This window comes from Haemorhous mexicanus, chromosome 9 (genome assembly GCF_027477595.1).
Source record: "Haemorhous mexicanus isolate bHaeMex1 chromosome 9, bHaeMex1.pri, whole genome shotgun sequence".
NCBI lineage: Eukaryota > Metazoa > Chordata > Aves > Passeriformes > Fringillidae > Haemorhous > Haemorhous mexicanus.
Window position 1 is genome coordinate 21,694,063 of NC_082349.1, and position 15,938 is coordinate 21,710,000.

General features: G+C 43.6%; 1 protein-coding gene across 2 annotated transcripts in view; it reads right to left on the reverse strand.

Annotated features, from left to right (window-relative positions):
* The window catches only part of NR5A2 (nuclear receptor subfamily 5 group A member 2), an 88,967-nt gene that overhangs the window by 63,925 nt on the left and 9,104 nt on the right, over positions 1-15,938 (reverse strand). The window contains exons 1-5 of one of the 2 annotated variants that reach the window (XM_059854453.1): positions 15,012-15,110; positions 14,376-14,513; positions 11,898-12,016; positions 10,542-10,683; positions 7,175-7,821 (exon numbers count right to left, since the gene is read on the reverse strand). In XM_059854453.1, the coding sequence (XP_059710436.1) occupies positions 7,175-7,821; positions 10,542-10,683; positions 11,898-12,016; positions 14,376-14,457 (990 nt within the window). In that variant the 5' untranslated portion in view covers positions 14,458-14,513; positions 15,012-15,110. Of the gene's footprint in view, positions 1-7,174; positions 7,822-10,541; positions 10,684-11,897; positions 12,017-14,375; positions 14,514-15,011; positions 15,111-15,938 lie in introns of those variants that run through there. The other variant, XM_059854452.1, reaches the window with a different exon arrangement.

The following is a 15,938-nucleotide window of genomic DNA, read 5'->3' on the forward strand; positions in this document are numbered from 1 at the left end:
GCCGGTACGTGTCCTTGTCTGGTCCCTTCCAATCCTGCCATGTCCTTGGGGCTCCCAAGGCTCTCCGTCAGGGAGGTGGGGTGGGATGGTCCTGTGGGGGGATGGCGGCCTCTGCCCCTCAGTGAGGCTGAGGCCATGGTGCTGCCGTGCCCGGCGGTTTCTGTGGTACGTGGAGAGCACACGTTTCAAATCCATTTTGTAATGGGCTGAGATGGTGTGTTGTGATTTAGGTGAGGTTAGCTCTGAATAAAACTGTGCTGGAATGGAAAATACTTAAATCCTTTAGTATGTTCCTGTGTTTATACAGCTGAATAAGGTGTCCAACCTGTTCTGAGTGAGCCTATGATTAGCAGCACAGTTTGAAAGCTCTCAGCTTTAGGCCTTCTCTCCAATAACGAGTCTGATGGCTGAGTGCTGTGGAGAACATATTTGTGGGGCTACTAGAGGCAGTACCAACAACATTTATGGTGAGGAACTACACAGTTTCTCACTCTCCTAGGTATGTTTTGTTCAGATATTGTACTTCTACAAGGCTTTCATATGGCTATGTAGAAGAGCATCCATTTATGTGATGCAGCTTCAGCAGGGCTTAGCAGGAAGTCTGTAAGTGACTTCAGTATGGCTGGGATTTCATCCTTACTGCAGGTGATCCTAATGGCTACAGGTTGACAGAAGAACATCCTTGAATCTGACCAGCTTTGATAAATTTATAGAGGCAAAGTTCCACTGTAACTGGGAGCCATCTCATAGATTGGAAATATGATAGAGATATTGTATACAAGTGCTGGTTCTGAATGATACAGATACCATACAAAAATTCTGGATCGGAATGGAACAAGTTGTCTTCCTGCTTTAAGATCTACAGCCTGCTTATATAAAATATTGTAATTTGCAGAAAAAACAGCTCTTTTTGGGATTTGTTTTTTGGGCATAAACTTGCAAGAAGTGGAGATCTTTCCAAGTGAAGCCCAGTCATTCTGTCAATAAAAATGTGACCTTACTAGGTGAAATTAGGCGATATATCTGATTTTTCCAAGAGATTGGAATTGCTTAATTTTCAATGTGTAAAGTTCTCCATCATTTGGCAAAATGATCAGGCCTTCACAGCAGAAAGTAACAGCTAAGAACTATCTGAAAATACAGCAGTCTGTCAACATGGCTGAGCATTCCCTGTTCAGTTTCTTAGTACAGGAGTTATTGTTGGAGTTAACTTTAACATCCCTTTGGACTACTCAGCATGCAAGATCTAAAGAGCACTGGTTTTTCTTTCATCTCGCCCTACAGCAATGTGATATGCATTTGCTAACACACCCAAGTAATCTTTCTGTGTCACTGCTGGCAATTGTCAAACTTAAATTGGAAGCTTACATTTGAAGGAAAACAATTAAACTGTAATATTAAACTTCTGTTCTGTGTAACCAATACCTCAAACTCAGATTAACTCAGTGTCTGCTTCAGGATTTTTAGCAGGAGTGGCTGTAGCTTTGTAATGCGTTGTGTCCATATGTCAGGCTATTACATCTCTGCTTAGGGGCTGGCAGCTTTTTGAATGGTTACTTGCTCAAGTTTTCTCTGTAAGTAACAAAATTTTCTTACTGCACCACGGCTGTTCACAGTAACTGCTGGTGAAGTGCTGGGGGCAGGTGCACTCAGGTGCAGAAGTGGCAGTGCTTCCAAAAACACCTACATGGAAACCTGCATGGTTCTTAGTCACAGCATGATGCTAAACTGGCTATTAGATAGAAAATTATTGAATCCAGAGAGACTAAACTCAGTCTCCTGCTATCAGGGGTGATAACATCCTACACCAGAGTGAAACTAAAAGTACCAGCGCTGACATGGAAGGGCATAAGAAAATGTCATATTTCCCTTTATGCCTAAAAAACGTGCCAGCACTGACCAAACTGTTTGGAAAGGCTACAAAATCACATGCCCTCATGCTGAAATAGAATGTTTAATTTGCCTTTTTCCAGAGAAGAGCCAGATCATCATGAAGTTTATTCTAACAATGTGTTCCTCTACATTTTTAAGTGTTTGAGGAATATTTTTCTTAGATCCAGATACACTGAAGCCAGACTAAAAATCAGCAGTTACACATGACAACATGTGTAACTAATCTGATTACTGGAATCAACTGTATTCCTGCACCTCAGTTTCTGGCAGCTTCTGTAACTGAAAGAACACTGCAGAAATTTTATTTCATCAGCTATGTGAGTTGCATTTCCTGTCCTGATAAACACACACTACAAAGTCCAAAAGCACTTCAAGTTATCAAATTGCACTTGATTACCTAGGTCTTAATAATATATCAACCTTTCATCCTGAAAATTTTTAAGGTATTTCAGTGCTGATCTTTTTCTCAAAAAAAAACAAAACACCAACAGAACCCAAAACTATTTTTTGCTGTTCTGTGCTAATTCCATTTAATTATTCGGTTTCTATTGTAGAATTCCTTATTTTCTATGCATTCCTTGATACTCAACTACATATGGACTGCAATTAAAGCTGGTATATAAGAATTACATTATTACATCTATCTAAATTGATTTCACAGAAGAAATTAATTAACAGGAGTTCTGTTAATCCCATTCACATTAAGTTTGCACTTACAGAAATAAGTTGATAATATAGTTTCACTTCTGTGGAATATGTAACACAAACCTAGGCCTTTGTTAGTTTGTGAGCTGCCAAAATATCTGTGGGGCCATGTACAGTGCAAGTTCTATAGACAGGGTCCTTTGGAGAGATGTGGATAAACCACTGTTTGTTTGAAGGCTACAGCTAATGTAAGCATGAGCAAATTTACACTTACAGCAAGAAATCTGGCTTGGGACTGACACAGTCTGGCATCTGTGAATGGTCTAAATTTGCAAGCTCAGTAAATAATTGTAGGATGAGCTTCTTTATCATGAAGTGCACTGGTTCTTCCTGCAATCATTCACTACAAGGTTTGTGCTCACATGGTACTTTGACCTATGACATCCTCACTAAAATAGCCAAATAAGGAAAGGTAAGTTTTTTTGTGAGTCACCATTCTTTTAGTGCCTTTTGTAACTATTAAGATTCAGTTGATTTTTTCTGGTCTTCAGCCAGAAGAAAGTATCCTGAGGACTGTTTTTCAATACAGGTCCTGTGTTTCTCTGCTCCAGGCAGAGACTGCTTTTGTTTATGGGTTCAGTAATAGTTAGTTCTGGAAGCAGTCTTTGAATTTTCCCTGATGTGGGCTGATGAGGAAAGACCAGTCCAGAGAAGCTGTCTGCATCATTCCTTGGGGCCAGGCAGCCTTTGGACTCTAGAAACTCTTGCAATATTTTCTTTTTAGCTTTGTACAAAGACCTTTCACCTGACTAAGACAGCTGGTGACAAATCTAGCATCCCCAAGGTATTCCTGAGTTTTCTTAGCTGAGGATAAGATGGATATATCTTACTTTTATTATTACTGAGCTTTCAACAACTCCAGAATAGCAAAAAAGGCCTGCTATTACTATTACTATTACTATTACTATTACTATTACTATTACTATTACTATTACTATTACTATTACTATTACTATTACTATTACTATTACTATTACCCTGTGTCTCTTGGGATGTAACCTCTGTATTATTTAATCTGTATATAAAGAACCAAACAGAAATATATCTCATTATGAATAAAAAAGTAATATGTAACATCAACCCCCAGAATTTATTTCTTAATTATTCCTTACAAAGTATTCTGACTTCACAAGACATGTAGGCAGGTTTGAGATTTTAGCGGGTGTTAAATTCAAATTTACTGGATTGCAATTGGCTGCTTTGGCTCTTACTCTGACATGATTATTAATCCTGACTAGTTGGCTTCTTTAATTTTTCCACCAGTTTCTGCTATCCTACATGAAGATGAGAGGATCTGCTCCTCAGCAAGTGTGAAAATTACCCTTAACTTACATACTCAAATCCATACACAGGTGATATTCCAATGCAGTGCATGCTGTGGGTAGTTCTATGCAATCCATATTTTTCCCTTTTACATCCTCAAATTGTAACATATTCCAAAAGAGGTGACAAAAATTTGTAGATCAACAAGTGAGAAGATTGTGATAAGCTTAAACTGGTGAAAGCTTCAAAAAATCAATTTTAAAATGGATTTTTTTCATTTGAGATTTCTTAAAAAAAAACCCCAAACAAATCTGCAGTAAAAAAGAAAGAAATAAGGGAAACTTAAAAGCTGTAGCTCAGTGGTGGGTTTTTGTTATTATCTCTAGGGTAATTGTGGCCTAAACTATGATGGACTGGGACAGCATTTTTTATCATATTGTGCTTCTGAATTCTGCTAAATACAAATCTCTGCATTTAGCAGAAAGAAAAATGATTGCTCCTTTATATTATATGAAGAGACGAGGGTGTAAGACAAAATTTATAATGAAAAGATACAGTAAATAATTGTACACATGCTCCTAGTAAGTAACAGCCAGTTGTGAGAGGCATCACTCATCATGACAAAGCCAAGATGAATTGTCTATAAACCACATTTACAATTTTGTACTGTTTAATTATTTGAGTAATTTAATTTTTTTAGTCCCAGAAATCTGCTAATGCACCTGTCTTATCTGAAAGACATCTCAATATTGCATTGTTTAGACAGGTAGGAATAAGAGTAAAATATCTTTTTGAGCAAATGCATGCTTCTCAGCTGTGAATAGATAGGGAACAAAGTTAGCTGTTCTAAAAATCTAACTGCATCTTTATCTCAATTGCCTCCCCTTCCTTCTGCATTTAAAATATGTCATAGTCTTAGGTGGCTTTTGTTTTTACCCTCTCCCGCAGGTATTCGTGTCCTGTGGGGCAATCTGAAATAGCTGCTTTTGCTACCTTGATCAGAAGAACCTAAAATCGTGGATGGATAGAAGAGAACTGCATTCAAGAAAGGTTTGGAAATATTTTGTTTAAGATTGTTCTTTTCCTCTCAGGTGAAAAGAGAGTGTTACCCGGTGCTGTTAAAAAAGTGGGGTCCGATCTAAACATGCTTTTGAAACTGAAAACTTAAAGTTCTTAGCATTGTGTATAGCTTGGTCCTGAAATTTTGGATGTGGATGGATTTCTTAATGAGTTGTTATTGTTCTGGAATGCTGTGCAATTTTGTTGATCTTGTCCAGCTAAAAAAGAATAATCTGGATATGCCAGAAGGTATGAAACTGTCTGGCCTCGAAGCTTCCAAGAAACAAAGGGTACAAACACTAAGGTGAAAGCAATGCCTTCCACAAATGTGTGAAAATCAGTTCATAAGCCGAAGACTCTATGTAGAAAATTTTAGAATATGTGTATTTCCAGAAGCTTGTGTGTACATGGTAATGTATAATACATCCAGAACCAAGTGAAGTTGGTCAGCATTTTCATAAACAAATTTCTCTATCTGTGTCCATACTAGTAAACATAGGTTGGTTGAAGAACATAATCCAGGCTGAAATTGGAGGTGAAGGCCATATTTAAAACTGTTCCCAGTATAGCATGTTGAATTCTTATAAAATTTGTCACTTTAATAATAAATGAAATTTTAGGGCAGATTGTAACTTAAAAGTTTCTACACTGAAAGGTATATACAAGACAGTCACTTTTAACTCTAGAGTACCTTACTCTAGACTAAAATACTCCCCAGTGTATGGATAGAAAGATCTGGTCTCAGATATTTGCCACATAGTCTATTGGAAATATAACATGTTCTCAATTTCAATTTTTAAATTATTTAAAACTAGTAGCATGGCTTATAGCCGACGACAAAATTGTATACAACTGAGATGTAATACGATTTGTTTGTTTGAGCAAACATGTGAGAGTCTTTTACTGTCTTTAATGCAAATTTGGTTTTCCTCTCTAAGTAAACTTCCTCTCTTCTTTCTCTTTAAATAGACTGAGCTTTCAGTCATTCCTGCAATCATTCTCACAAAAAAAAAAAAAAAAGGAAAGAAGCTGAAGTTGCATATGCAGCACATACAGCTTGCTTTTCTTCTAATCTTGCTTTATGTCATGTGTCCATGTCCTTATGGTCATGACAGACATGCTGTTGTGGCAAGCTCTCCGAGTGCAACTTTTCAATGGATCTCCCTTTCATGCTCTTAATAGATTCAATTCTCAGTGAATTCCTACAGTAACTGTTATATTTGGAAGCTGAGTTATTTTCTCTTAGTTTGAAAGTAGTCAGAAATTATGGTCAGTCACCAAACTTCACAGATTTTAGTAGCAAATACTCTCCGTAGCAGACAGACACAGTAACTAGCAAAGTAACAGGGAAACTCAGATCTGAGTTTAGTTAACCATCTTGAGGGTTTTTTGAGACTGAAGATTATTCTTTCCTGAGCTGACTTTTGCATCAAGACAGTGGTTAAAAACTGTAGTTCATATCTATTGTCTCATCTCAAATTTCTGGTTTGAAATTTCAGACCTGCTCATAACAGACCACAAAGCTGCTTTAACAATAAGTCTGAAAAACATACATGGGTGAATTTCTGTCTGCCAGAAAGCTGTGCATGAGGATTTCCTGGGTGCTCCAGCAAAAATAAAAGCAGTGTAGCAGCTTTGACAAAAGGAATCCCCCATGTATCAGTGATGATGAGAACCCAAAGGGGTCCTTGAGGTATCTGCTTCCTCATTGCTTTCTGTTCTGTGTATATCCTGCTTAGGTTTCAGCCTGCATGGTTAATAAAACACATGGGAATGCATAAACCAATATCCCATTGAGAAACTGAATATTCCAAATATGGACTTATAAAAAGTGTGAATGGAGGTGGACAGAAATGGCATTCCCCCAAATGTTAAATAAGGTAATGAAATAATTACATAAATGAATGTGGAATGGTGGAACAGGTGTGCTTACAACCCTGAGTACAAGGCAGACAGTGAGCGATGCTGACAGGGAAGGAGTAGGGTTAGGTGAGGCCCTATGGATGTTAACAATAGTTGTGATAAAGCTGAACTGAATAATGAATCTCTGCTACAGCTAATTACAGGCTCAGGTGGAAGTCAGCGGCAAGTTTCCCCTTTTAATAGCCTGCCTACTTCAAGCCAAATAAATAAAGAATGAGATGCTTGAGGGGGAGAAAACAAAACTCATGCTTTCCTGCTTGACGTACAAGATTGTAAGAAATAGTATTTTTTTCTTGAATGAATGATAATATAACGTAAAATTATTACCTACCTTAAGTTCTCTAAAGAAGATGCTACTCCTCGCCCACTCAACAATGGAGAAGAGGGTTTGGTCAGCCATTTTACACATGAGCCCAAATGTGTTGAGCTTCTCATGTTTGCTTCTGTTGGCTTGCTCTTGCTGCAGGTATGCCATGATTTTAGCTTGGACTTGTGGCTCATCAGGCTCACATTTCAGGAGTTCCAATATCAGATGTGGGATACTTGCTGGTGAGCTTGTTTGATAACTATCCATGTATGAGTAGCCCATTATTGACTCTGGTGAGCTAGTGTAAGGGTCCGGGTACTCGGACTTGATAGCACGGCTTGGAAAATGGCCATAGGTTTGGTAGCCTTGCAAACTGCCGTGGGGCGGCATTGTCATGCTGATCGGAGAGGTCACAAAGGGACTCCTGTCATAGTCTGTAGGAGGCAAGGCAGTATGGTTCAGAGGTAGGCCTTTAGAAGCTGAATGGATGTTCTGGATTGCAGAGGATATTGTCAGGTCAGTTGGCATTGCTTGGATCACCTGAGTCATGGCTTCCAGTTTCAGTCCATTTGCTCGGATAAGAGCTTTCTTCTGCTGCTTCAATGCCCTGTCTCTCTTGTACATTGGTCCAAACTTGTTTCGACCGCCACGCATTCGGTCAGCTCGCACAGCTGTCAGGGGAAAGGAGGAAGTAAATCATCAGTAACACTTGGAATTGACATTTGTAATCAAACAGATATTAGGAAAGAGCAGAAATGTCAAAAATTAACTCTTCTTTTTTCTTTTTTTTTTTTTTTTCCCAAATTCAGAGTTGCACTTTTATTCCTAAGGAAAAGGATTTATTTTCACTTAATAAATGTCACTTTTTTCTAGTGATTTAAATGTGGCATGCATATTTTACTAACAAAGAAGGACTTCTCTGTACATTGATTAGGACACAGGGACAAACACAATGGATGGCTACAGGAATTTCACACCTGCTATGGGATCATGTGGGAATCTCAATGTACACTTGGGTTTATAGCAAGCTACTATGGCATTAAGAAACAAGGGCTGAAGTCCAGAATTTGTCTGAGACGTATCCAGCAGACCACATTGTCTCATTATAATCATTCCATTACTGCCTTCCACCGCAGCAAAACATCTGAAATGTAAATTGTGAAATGTTCAGTAGTCACAAAGAGGAATACATTTCTCTTGGCAAAAAGGAAGCATTTCCTTTTGATGATTCTGTCCAGGTTGGTGTAAAACTTTGAGATTTCTAGTTAGCTGAGCTCTATAGAAATGTTTAGCTGCAGTTGGAATGTGCAGAGAGAAAGCTGTGCTGCCTTCTATGTGGAAGACAGAAGTGAAACAGAAACTATTGACACTGTTCTGGCTTATAATATCCCTGGAATTAGAAATAATTAAAACAAATCCTACTTAACAGCTGCCTTGGGAGTCATACTGGTGGTCCCTGTCACCGCAGTGTCTGTCACCATGGGATATATGTGATGGACTAGTGAGGAGCTTTCACCAAGCCCACCTTGCCCAACGGCAATTAGATTGAAAGAGGAACCTTTGACAGCCTGGTGACATGTTGAGACTGCTGAGATTGCTGGAGGTTAAGTTCTTGAGCTTTTTATCTTAGGGATTAGTAGGACATTAAAAATTTATTGTGGATGCTAGATACGCATAATACTGTACCTTATCATGTAAGGACTTTAACGTTTAATGATTTTTTTGGTCCCTGGTAATTTATGAACTCGACTTTTAAGGCTATATATATCACTATCAGGGAAATACACATATAAATGTCACAAGTATTTACAATTAAGGGAACACATGTTCTTCCAATTTTCTAAACGAGGGAAAAGAAGTTGCATGGATGTGTAGATAAGAAAGCTAAAGAACATTTTCTGCAGTACCTTTAAAACTACAGGTGTTTTGCTTGAATTTGTAGGAAAAAGGAGCTGCCAATATTACTTCTGAATGTTGACTTTTAACAAAATGCACTAAATTAATTTTATCACTAGTAAATGTAATGAATTTTAAATCTGTATACACAATATCCTCACAGGTACTCTGCAATTAAAAACTGTGAGCCAAATTGGATTAGCAAGTGCTTTTGTATACATCCCACTTAAATTTAAGGTGAGCTTCATGTAATGACAGAAGACAAAGTTTAGTCTTGTATCATTGTCAGCAAGTGAGAGGAGTTAAAAGTAGGAGTAGACAAAAGTAATTTATCCTTCTTAATGCCAACGATGACAAAAGGATTCCACACGTCCTGTAATTGTACTATTTGAATTTGGAAGCACATGCAATGATTCAGGATGTTTAGTGCAGTGTGTCAGTGCTAGCTCAGTCTTGTGGGCAAGTACAACACTATTGAATCAATCAAACTGCAGGAGGCTGATTTTTCTGTTTATCTTCAGTTATACCAACAGCTCCCCTTTGCCAGAACCTGGTGACTGCCTCTTGTATTTTCTGGTTCCCTTCATGGCTTGCAGTTTTCCTCCTTGGCCTGATTTTTTTCTGGTTAAGTATCTAGGGTGAATGCATACAGTTGTAACAGTAAGGAATTTAAGAGATTGTCCTTGGTCAAGGAAAAATGTCATCTGCTGTGAAATCTGAATTTTAATATTTTATATATCAAAGTTAGAATGAACCATGCATGATTCACAAATTCAAGTTGATGATATTTTTACATTTGGTTATCTCAAAAGGTATTGTACACTTTTCATTTTTCTCTGTAGATGAGAAGGTGAAAAGAAGTAAAAAAGTGTACTTCAAAATGCCTTATCCTCTTTCAATCACAATAGCCTCGCAGGTGTAGCATCACAAAAATATAGGACACAACTTTAGAGATTATTTGGTTGCTTAATCTCAAAGGCTAGTCAGTGTGAGAAAAACCCTTATTTTATCTGTTTCTTTATGTTTTGCCTTGTTGTCAGAAGAACATATGTAAAAAAACCAAAACAACCCAACCCTAGATAAAATACAAATAAAATCAGATCACTGTCCATAGCAAATGAATCATTTTTTTTCTAATCTGGACAGTTGTTTTATATTTAATCTAAATTAAGTCTTTTTTAAAAGCTGCAAAACTATCCAACTATCCAAAACTACCCAGGAGTTCACAAAATTGAAAAGCCTGAAATATCAAACTATATACTTTTATGACAAAATGGATTATGGTTTTGACTGCTTCCTAAATGGCAGTGATCTACCATTTACTTACTAGATTTTTTAAATAAAGCAGCAATTTCCCTGACCATACAAAGTAAGCTTTTATTAACATTTCAAAGCCATAACTATATAACTTTTTAATATAAAATACCATGCATTAACATCTGATCCTATAATTTAATAGTATAGTTGAAGATATCAACAAGACTATAGCTCTTACCTTCCAATTTCATTCCAACACTTAGACATTTTTGAAATCGACAGTAAGGACATCGTTTTCGCTGTGTTTTGTCAATCTGGCAATTCTGATTTTCTATACATGTGTACCTTTTGTTATTCTGGACTGTTCGCTTAAAGAATCCCTGTATGATAGACACAAAAATTAGCCTGTTTTACTTGAACGTGTGCTTCATTCAGCATTTTATGGAAATCATTGCAAGATAATTTTCAGATGCCATATTCAAGCACTTACAAAGTTACATAGTTTATTTTAAATTAGCCAGCTGAGCCCAGGAGATAGCCACCAGATTCCAGAGGAGGTTTTCTTGTGTTAGTGCTATGTTTTATAGACTTAATGTCAAAGCTTGCTGAGACTTTAAGGAGGCTGTAGCCTTCTATGCTTCTAACACCAGTGGCAGAAATAGTGACACTGACCTCTTTCTTTTGTATTCTTCAATCATTGCAGAATTATTAGTCTTCCTTTTCAAGTAGTTTTACATGAAATAAGTAGTTGCAAAGATAAGAGTAGTACAGAGTACCTCTGGCTATTTTATATCCCAGTGGGACATGCTGGAGGCATAGTAAGTGCTTGTCATTCACTTCTCATTGATTATTTTTTTAGTGAAAATATAGTGGGCTTAGTTAATTTTTCCATGCAACTAAGTGTTTTAAATTGCATTGTTCTGGCAAAGGAGCTTCTCTTACAGTGCACTGCTTAAATAACTGTAAAAACCCTTGAAAAAATTTTACATGAAAAATCTGACATAAATTCACAATTATTTAAACCTTATAGCACAATAGACCAACACAAGTATATTCATTTTTCTATGTGTTAATTGGTTACTTGACTTTGTGTGTCAAAGTGACAGTTAGTTTGCATGAAAAAAGTGCATGGTCATTATAATCACAGAGGTCGACATTGCAATATTGAAGAATGAAAATAAACATCTTAAGAAAGCTCCATTAGATTTGACAAAGCTGATCTGCATGAAGGATAATCTTCCTACTTTATCTTCCAGAAAAAGAAGTATAAATCAACTAAAACCAGTATTTAGCACAGTTAGCAATGAAAGTTGTTCTAGAACTACATCACAACAGCAAAATACTAAAAAACAGTGACAAAACTACAATGCAAAACAGTCCAAGTTATTTGCATTTGTGTAGATGTCTCTCTCAAAGGGACTTCTACATCCTAAAGCTTTTTGGTGGTTAATTATTTTATGTGAATATATTAAGAAACATATTAAAAATAACCCAAATTAGTATACATCTGGTTTATTTATTATCCTTTTTTTTCTGCTTGTATTTGAAACATTTTTGCTTTACTTGTGTTTTTATGGACTGATTAGTACAGAACCTTGCAGCTTTCACAGGTGAGAAGTCCATAATGGTACCCAGACACTTTGTCTCCGCAGACTGGACACAGCTCTTCAAGGTCTTCATCGTAAGAGTAATTCACCATTTTAAACTGAGACACTGGGGGAAAGGAGAAATAGCATTTTCAATTAGAATTTACATTACTAACTCAAATATTCTGCAACTTTCTCATCTAGAGACAAAGCTTACTTAAACAAGCACACCACTGAAAATAAAGAGAAGAAAGTTTTATTTAAAAAACCAAATTGCATGGAGACATTCAACTTCCCATCATCAGCAAATCTGCATGGTACTTAGCAAGTGTAATAAAATGCATCAGCTTCTAAGTTGTATGTTCTAAGTGTTTACACTTATAGAGTGCCTTTAGTCTAGTCCCTATTTTATGTAATCACAAACGGAAAGAATTCATTTAAATCCGAAAATGATCAGGGGCAAGCTTTAAAAAAGCAGAACGAAAAGATTGTCACTTGTATACTGAAAGTAATTATTTTCCGTTAAAGTTTTCTTTCAACATCAGCCCGCAAATTTTTAGCTGGACTAAAGCTCACAGACTTTTGCACCGTGTGCAATCCAGGTTAGTTACTCGGAAAACCGGGTTAAAACGACGTCCTCCGCGCCTCCCAAGCCCTTCGTCTTGGGATGACCGCCACCCCTGCGGGCCAGGAAAGCGTTGCGTGCCGGCAGCCCCGGCTGTCGCAGCCAGCAGGTCCGGGGTCCGGGGGAGACGCTTTTTAGCTGTTCACGTATCGGCAGAGAGACACGAGCCGGGACAGCCGTGCTCGGGGGATGCGCTCAGGGTCTGCCCGGCCGGCGCACCCGGCGTCCCCCGCTACCGGGGGCCGGCGTGAAACCTGCACGCCGGCGCCGCCTGAAGTTTCTGCCGCTCGGGGAGGAAGAAGGGGAGAAGCCGGCGGTCAGGAGGGAACGGGGACTAAAATTTGCGGAATGAATGCCCGGAGAGTGTTCACTCGAGCCGGCCTACCCTCACAAGGAGCCAGTCAGCTGCTCCAGTTACTTTTAAGAAGAAACCTTGCTGCTCAGTGCAGGGCCGTTTTCCTTCCCCTTCCCTGCCGCTAAACCTCCGACCTTTTCGGCAAGCACTGTGGCAGCGGAAGACTCCTCATCACGGCGAGAGACGCTGGGTATCGCCGCTGGACTGCTTAGGATGCCGCCTCTTTGTCTTTAACTCTGCGGCTGCCACAGTTCGGGGACAGCGGGGCGGTCAGACTCGGTCCGAAGCCCCAGCCCCTGCGCCCGGCTTGCCAAGGCAAGAGCTGCACCCGGCGCTCGAGGGAGCTCCCGGAGAGAGCGGGAGCATTATTCTGCCGCGACACTGCCGGCAAACGTTTCCTTAGCCACCTCGGCACGGCCGAGGATCGCCTCCTGTCAGCGGCGTGGGGCGGACGCGGGGCGGCCGCAGGCGGAGGAGGAGGTGGGCCCGGCCCTCCTCTCTGCTCCCGCGGTCGCGGCTCCAGGATCTGGGACGAGGTCGCCCTCCCCGTAGGAAAGAGTGGGAAAGCAGGGGTTTTCCGAGCGCCGCGCCCTTGCACGGAGCATCCTCCACAGGAGAGAAAAGGGGCAGTCGGGTCGCTCTCAGCACCTCTGAAAACCCCTGCCCACCCTGCCTCTACTTCCCAGCAAGCTCCCAAGAGGAGAGGGGACAGTTTCTAAAGAGCAGCCGGGACCGGAGTTTCTGCCCCGGGAGAGTTGCGCGGGGCGGGGCGGCCATACCGGGCTGCCGGCTGCAAGGCAGGGAGCCGACCCTCGGCGGGGTCTGCGCCGCCTCCCTCCGCGCTCCGCTCCGGCTCCGAGTACGGCACCGGGAACAGCCCGGTCCCGCCACCCGACATAGACATTTCCAGCGCCATCCCAGCTCGGGCATCCCTCTGCCTTCCTGGGTACCCCGCAAATCCGCCACGGAGCTCTCCTGCGAAGTTTCGCGACACCGCCGCTATCACCTGCACAGTACCTGTGGGCGCCGCACCCGCGGGACAGAGCCCTCGGGTCCCGTTTCGGGACGGTGTGTGACACACGGGGTGCTCGCCAGAACTTCCACTCGTACCTCCATCTGCCATAAACTTCGAGGCAGTTTTGCGCGGAACGGGAATTAGAGCGAGATCCCCTGGATCTGCAGCAGGGCCGGGCAGCGTCCGACAGGACGTCTGCACCCTAGGTAGGCTCCCGCCGGCTAGGTGCTTGGAAGTTTCTCGGCCCCATTTGCACCTTTTGAGCAGGGCTTTGTCGTCGCCTCGGCCCTGGCATCCCGGCCCCCGGTACCCGCTCGAGCCACCCTGAAAGCTGGCGCGGGAAGGCAGGGGCTCGGCGGGGCGCGGAGCGGGCGGTGACGGGGCAGCTCGCAAGCAACTGCCGCAAACTTTTTTGGCAGGATGAAGGGGCGCTTTGCCGAGGGAAACCCGAGCGTGCGCGGAGGGGGAGCGCCCTGCGTCTCCCCCCTTACCTTGCATGTTTTCCGGCATCTGCCCCTGTTCCCCATTCGACCGGGCGAGTCCCAGGGCCTCCGTTTCCACTTTGGGTAGCATGACAAGGCGGCTGCGGGCCGGGCTGGGGGCTCCGTGTCCGTCCGCGACACCAGCACCTGGACACGGCAGCACAGATTTAGCTGGAGCAAGGGGCGCTCGGCGGCTGCTGCCTCTTCCCCCTCTTCCTGTTTTTCCCTCCCTCTGCTCCACGCCAGCCCTTGCCCAGTTGCAGCGGGAGTACCGAGCGGCCCCGGCCGCCGGGAGGAGCCGCCGGGTGCCCGCGGCTAGGGGAGCCGCGGAGTAGTAGTCGAGCTGCAGGCGGCGGGGGCGGAGGAGAGAGAAGGAGGAGGAGGAAGACCGGGGGTGCTGGGGAGGAAGGAGGAACCCCGGGAGCCCGCAGCAGCTCCGCCCGGGGCTCAGCACGGCGGCAGCCCGGCGCCCCGATCCATGCGGAGCAGCACAGTGCACAGGAGCACTCTGCCGCCGCTGGTGCCGCTGGCCAGGGTTCCCACCCCCGTCCCCCTCCTCCCTTCCTCCCTCCACCTCCTCCTTCCCCTCCCCCTCCTCCTCCCCCTTTCCCCCCCGGTACAAGTGCGGAGGTGCCGAGTCGGGACCTCTAGCCCCTGGCCCGCGGGGAGGCGCTCCGGGAGCCCGGGGTCTGTGGGGAGCGAGGACTCCGGCGGAGGGGGGCCCCGACACCGCCGCTGCAGCCAATAAGGCAGAGGCGGGATGAGCAACACCCCCAGCGCACACACACGCACAGAGCACACACAGTGGCCCAGTGCAGTCACCCCTGCCCTGTTCTTAAACGGGGCTGCGGTGTGAGGGTCTGGGCTGTTGCCTCCCCTCCCAGCCCCAGCGGAGCCCGACGGGCCACCAGCCTCGCCAAGCCGGGCTACGCCTGCACTGCCTTCAGCGGCCGTGCCTCTTTGCCAGTGGGCAGCCACGCTCAATCTCTCTTGGGGCCGGTGCCTCCCGGCCAGCGCCGGCTGCGGAGACCCCGGCCCTCGCCTTCCCTCTGGGCGGGCGGGGGTGGACAGCGGCAACCGCTGCCCTTGCGGACACGTTGCCCTGGCGTCTGAAACAAGCCAGCGGGAACCGCGTTGGAGCTCACTGTACTTATTCAGGCTTTTTGGGTCTCCCTTCCCTAAGCGTCTTTCGAAATCGGTCAGTGCCAGTCTCTTCCCTTGCACAGAAGCCAAAGCCCTGGCAGAGCCATCGCTTGAGCCCCCCTTCCCCGGCTCACAGTGCAGCAAGCGGCACTATTTTCCAAGTTGTCCTACAGAACTCGTTTCTCGCAAGTGTGTGCCTCAGCGGCGAGAGCCGAGCGGTCCCGCGGCGCGGCGTTGCGGGGGCTCCCAGGGCAACTGGGTGCCGACCGCCCGGCGAGCCGGGCCGGAGGTCTGCCTGCCCTCATTGGCCTTTCCGCCCCGCTCTCCGGGAGGGCCCGGGGCTTTCCGCGCCGTTCCTACTGCACCGCATAGGTTTGACGGTGTGGGATGAGCGATATTTGCGCCTTGGAAAGCATCCGAGCCCTTCGT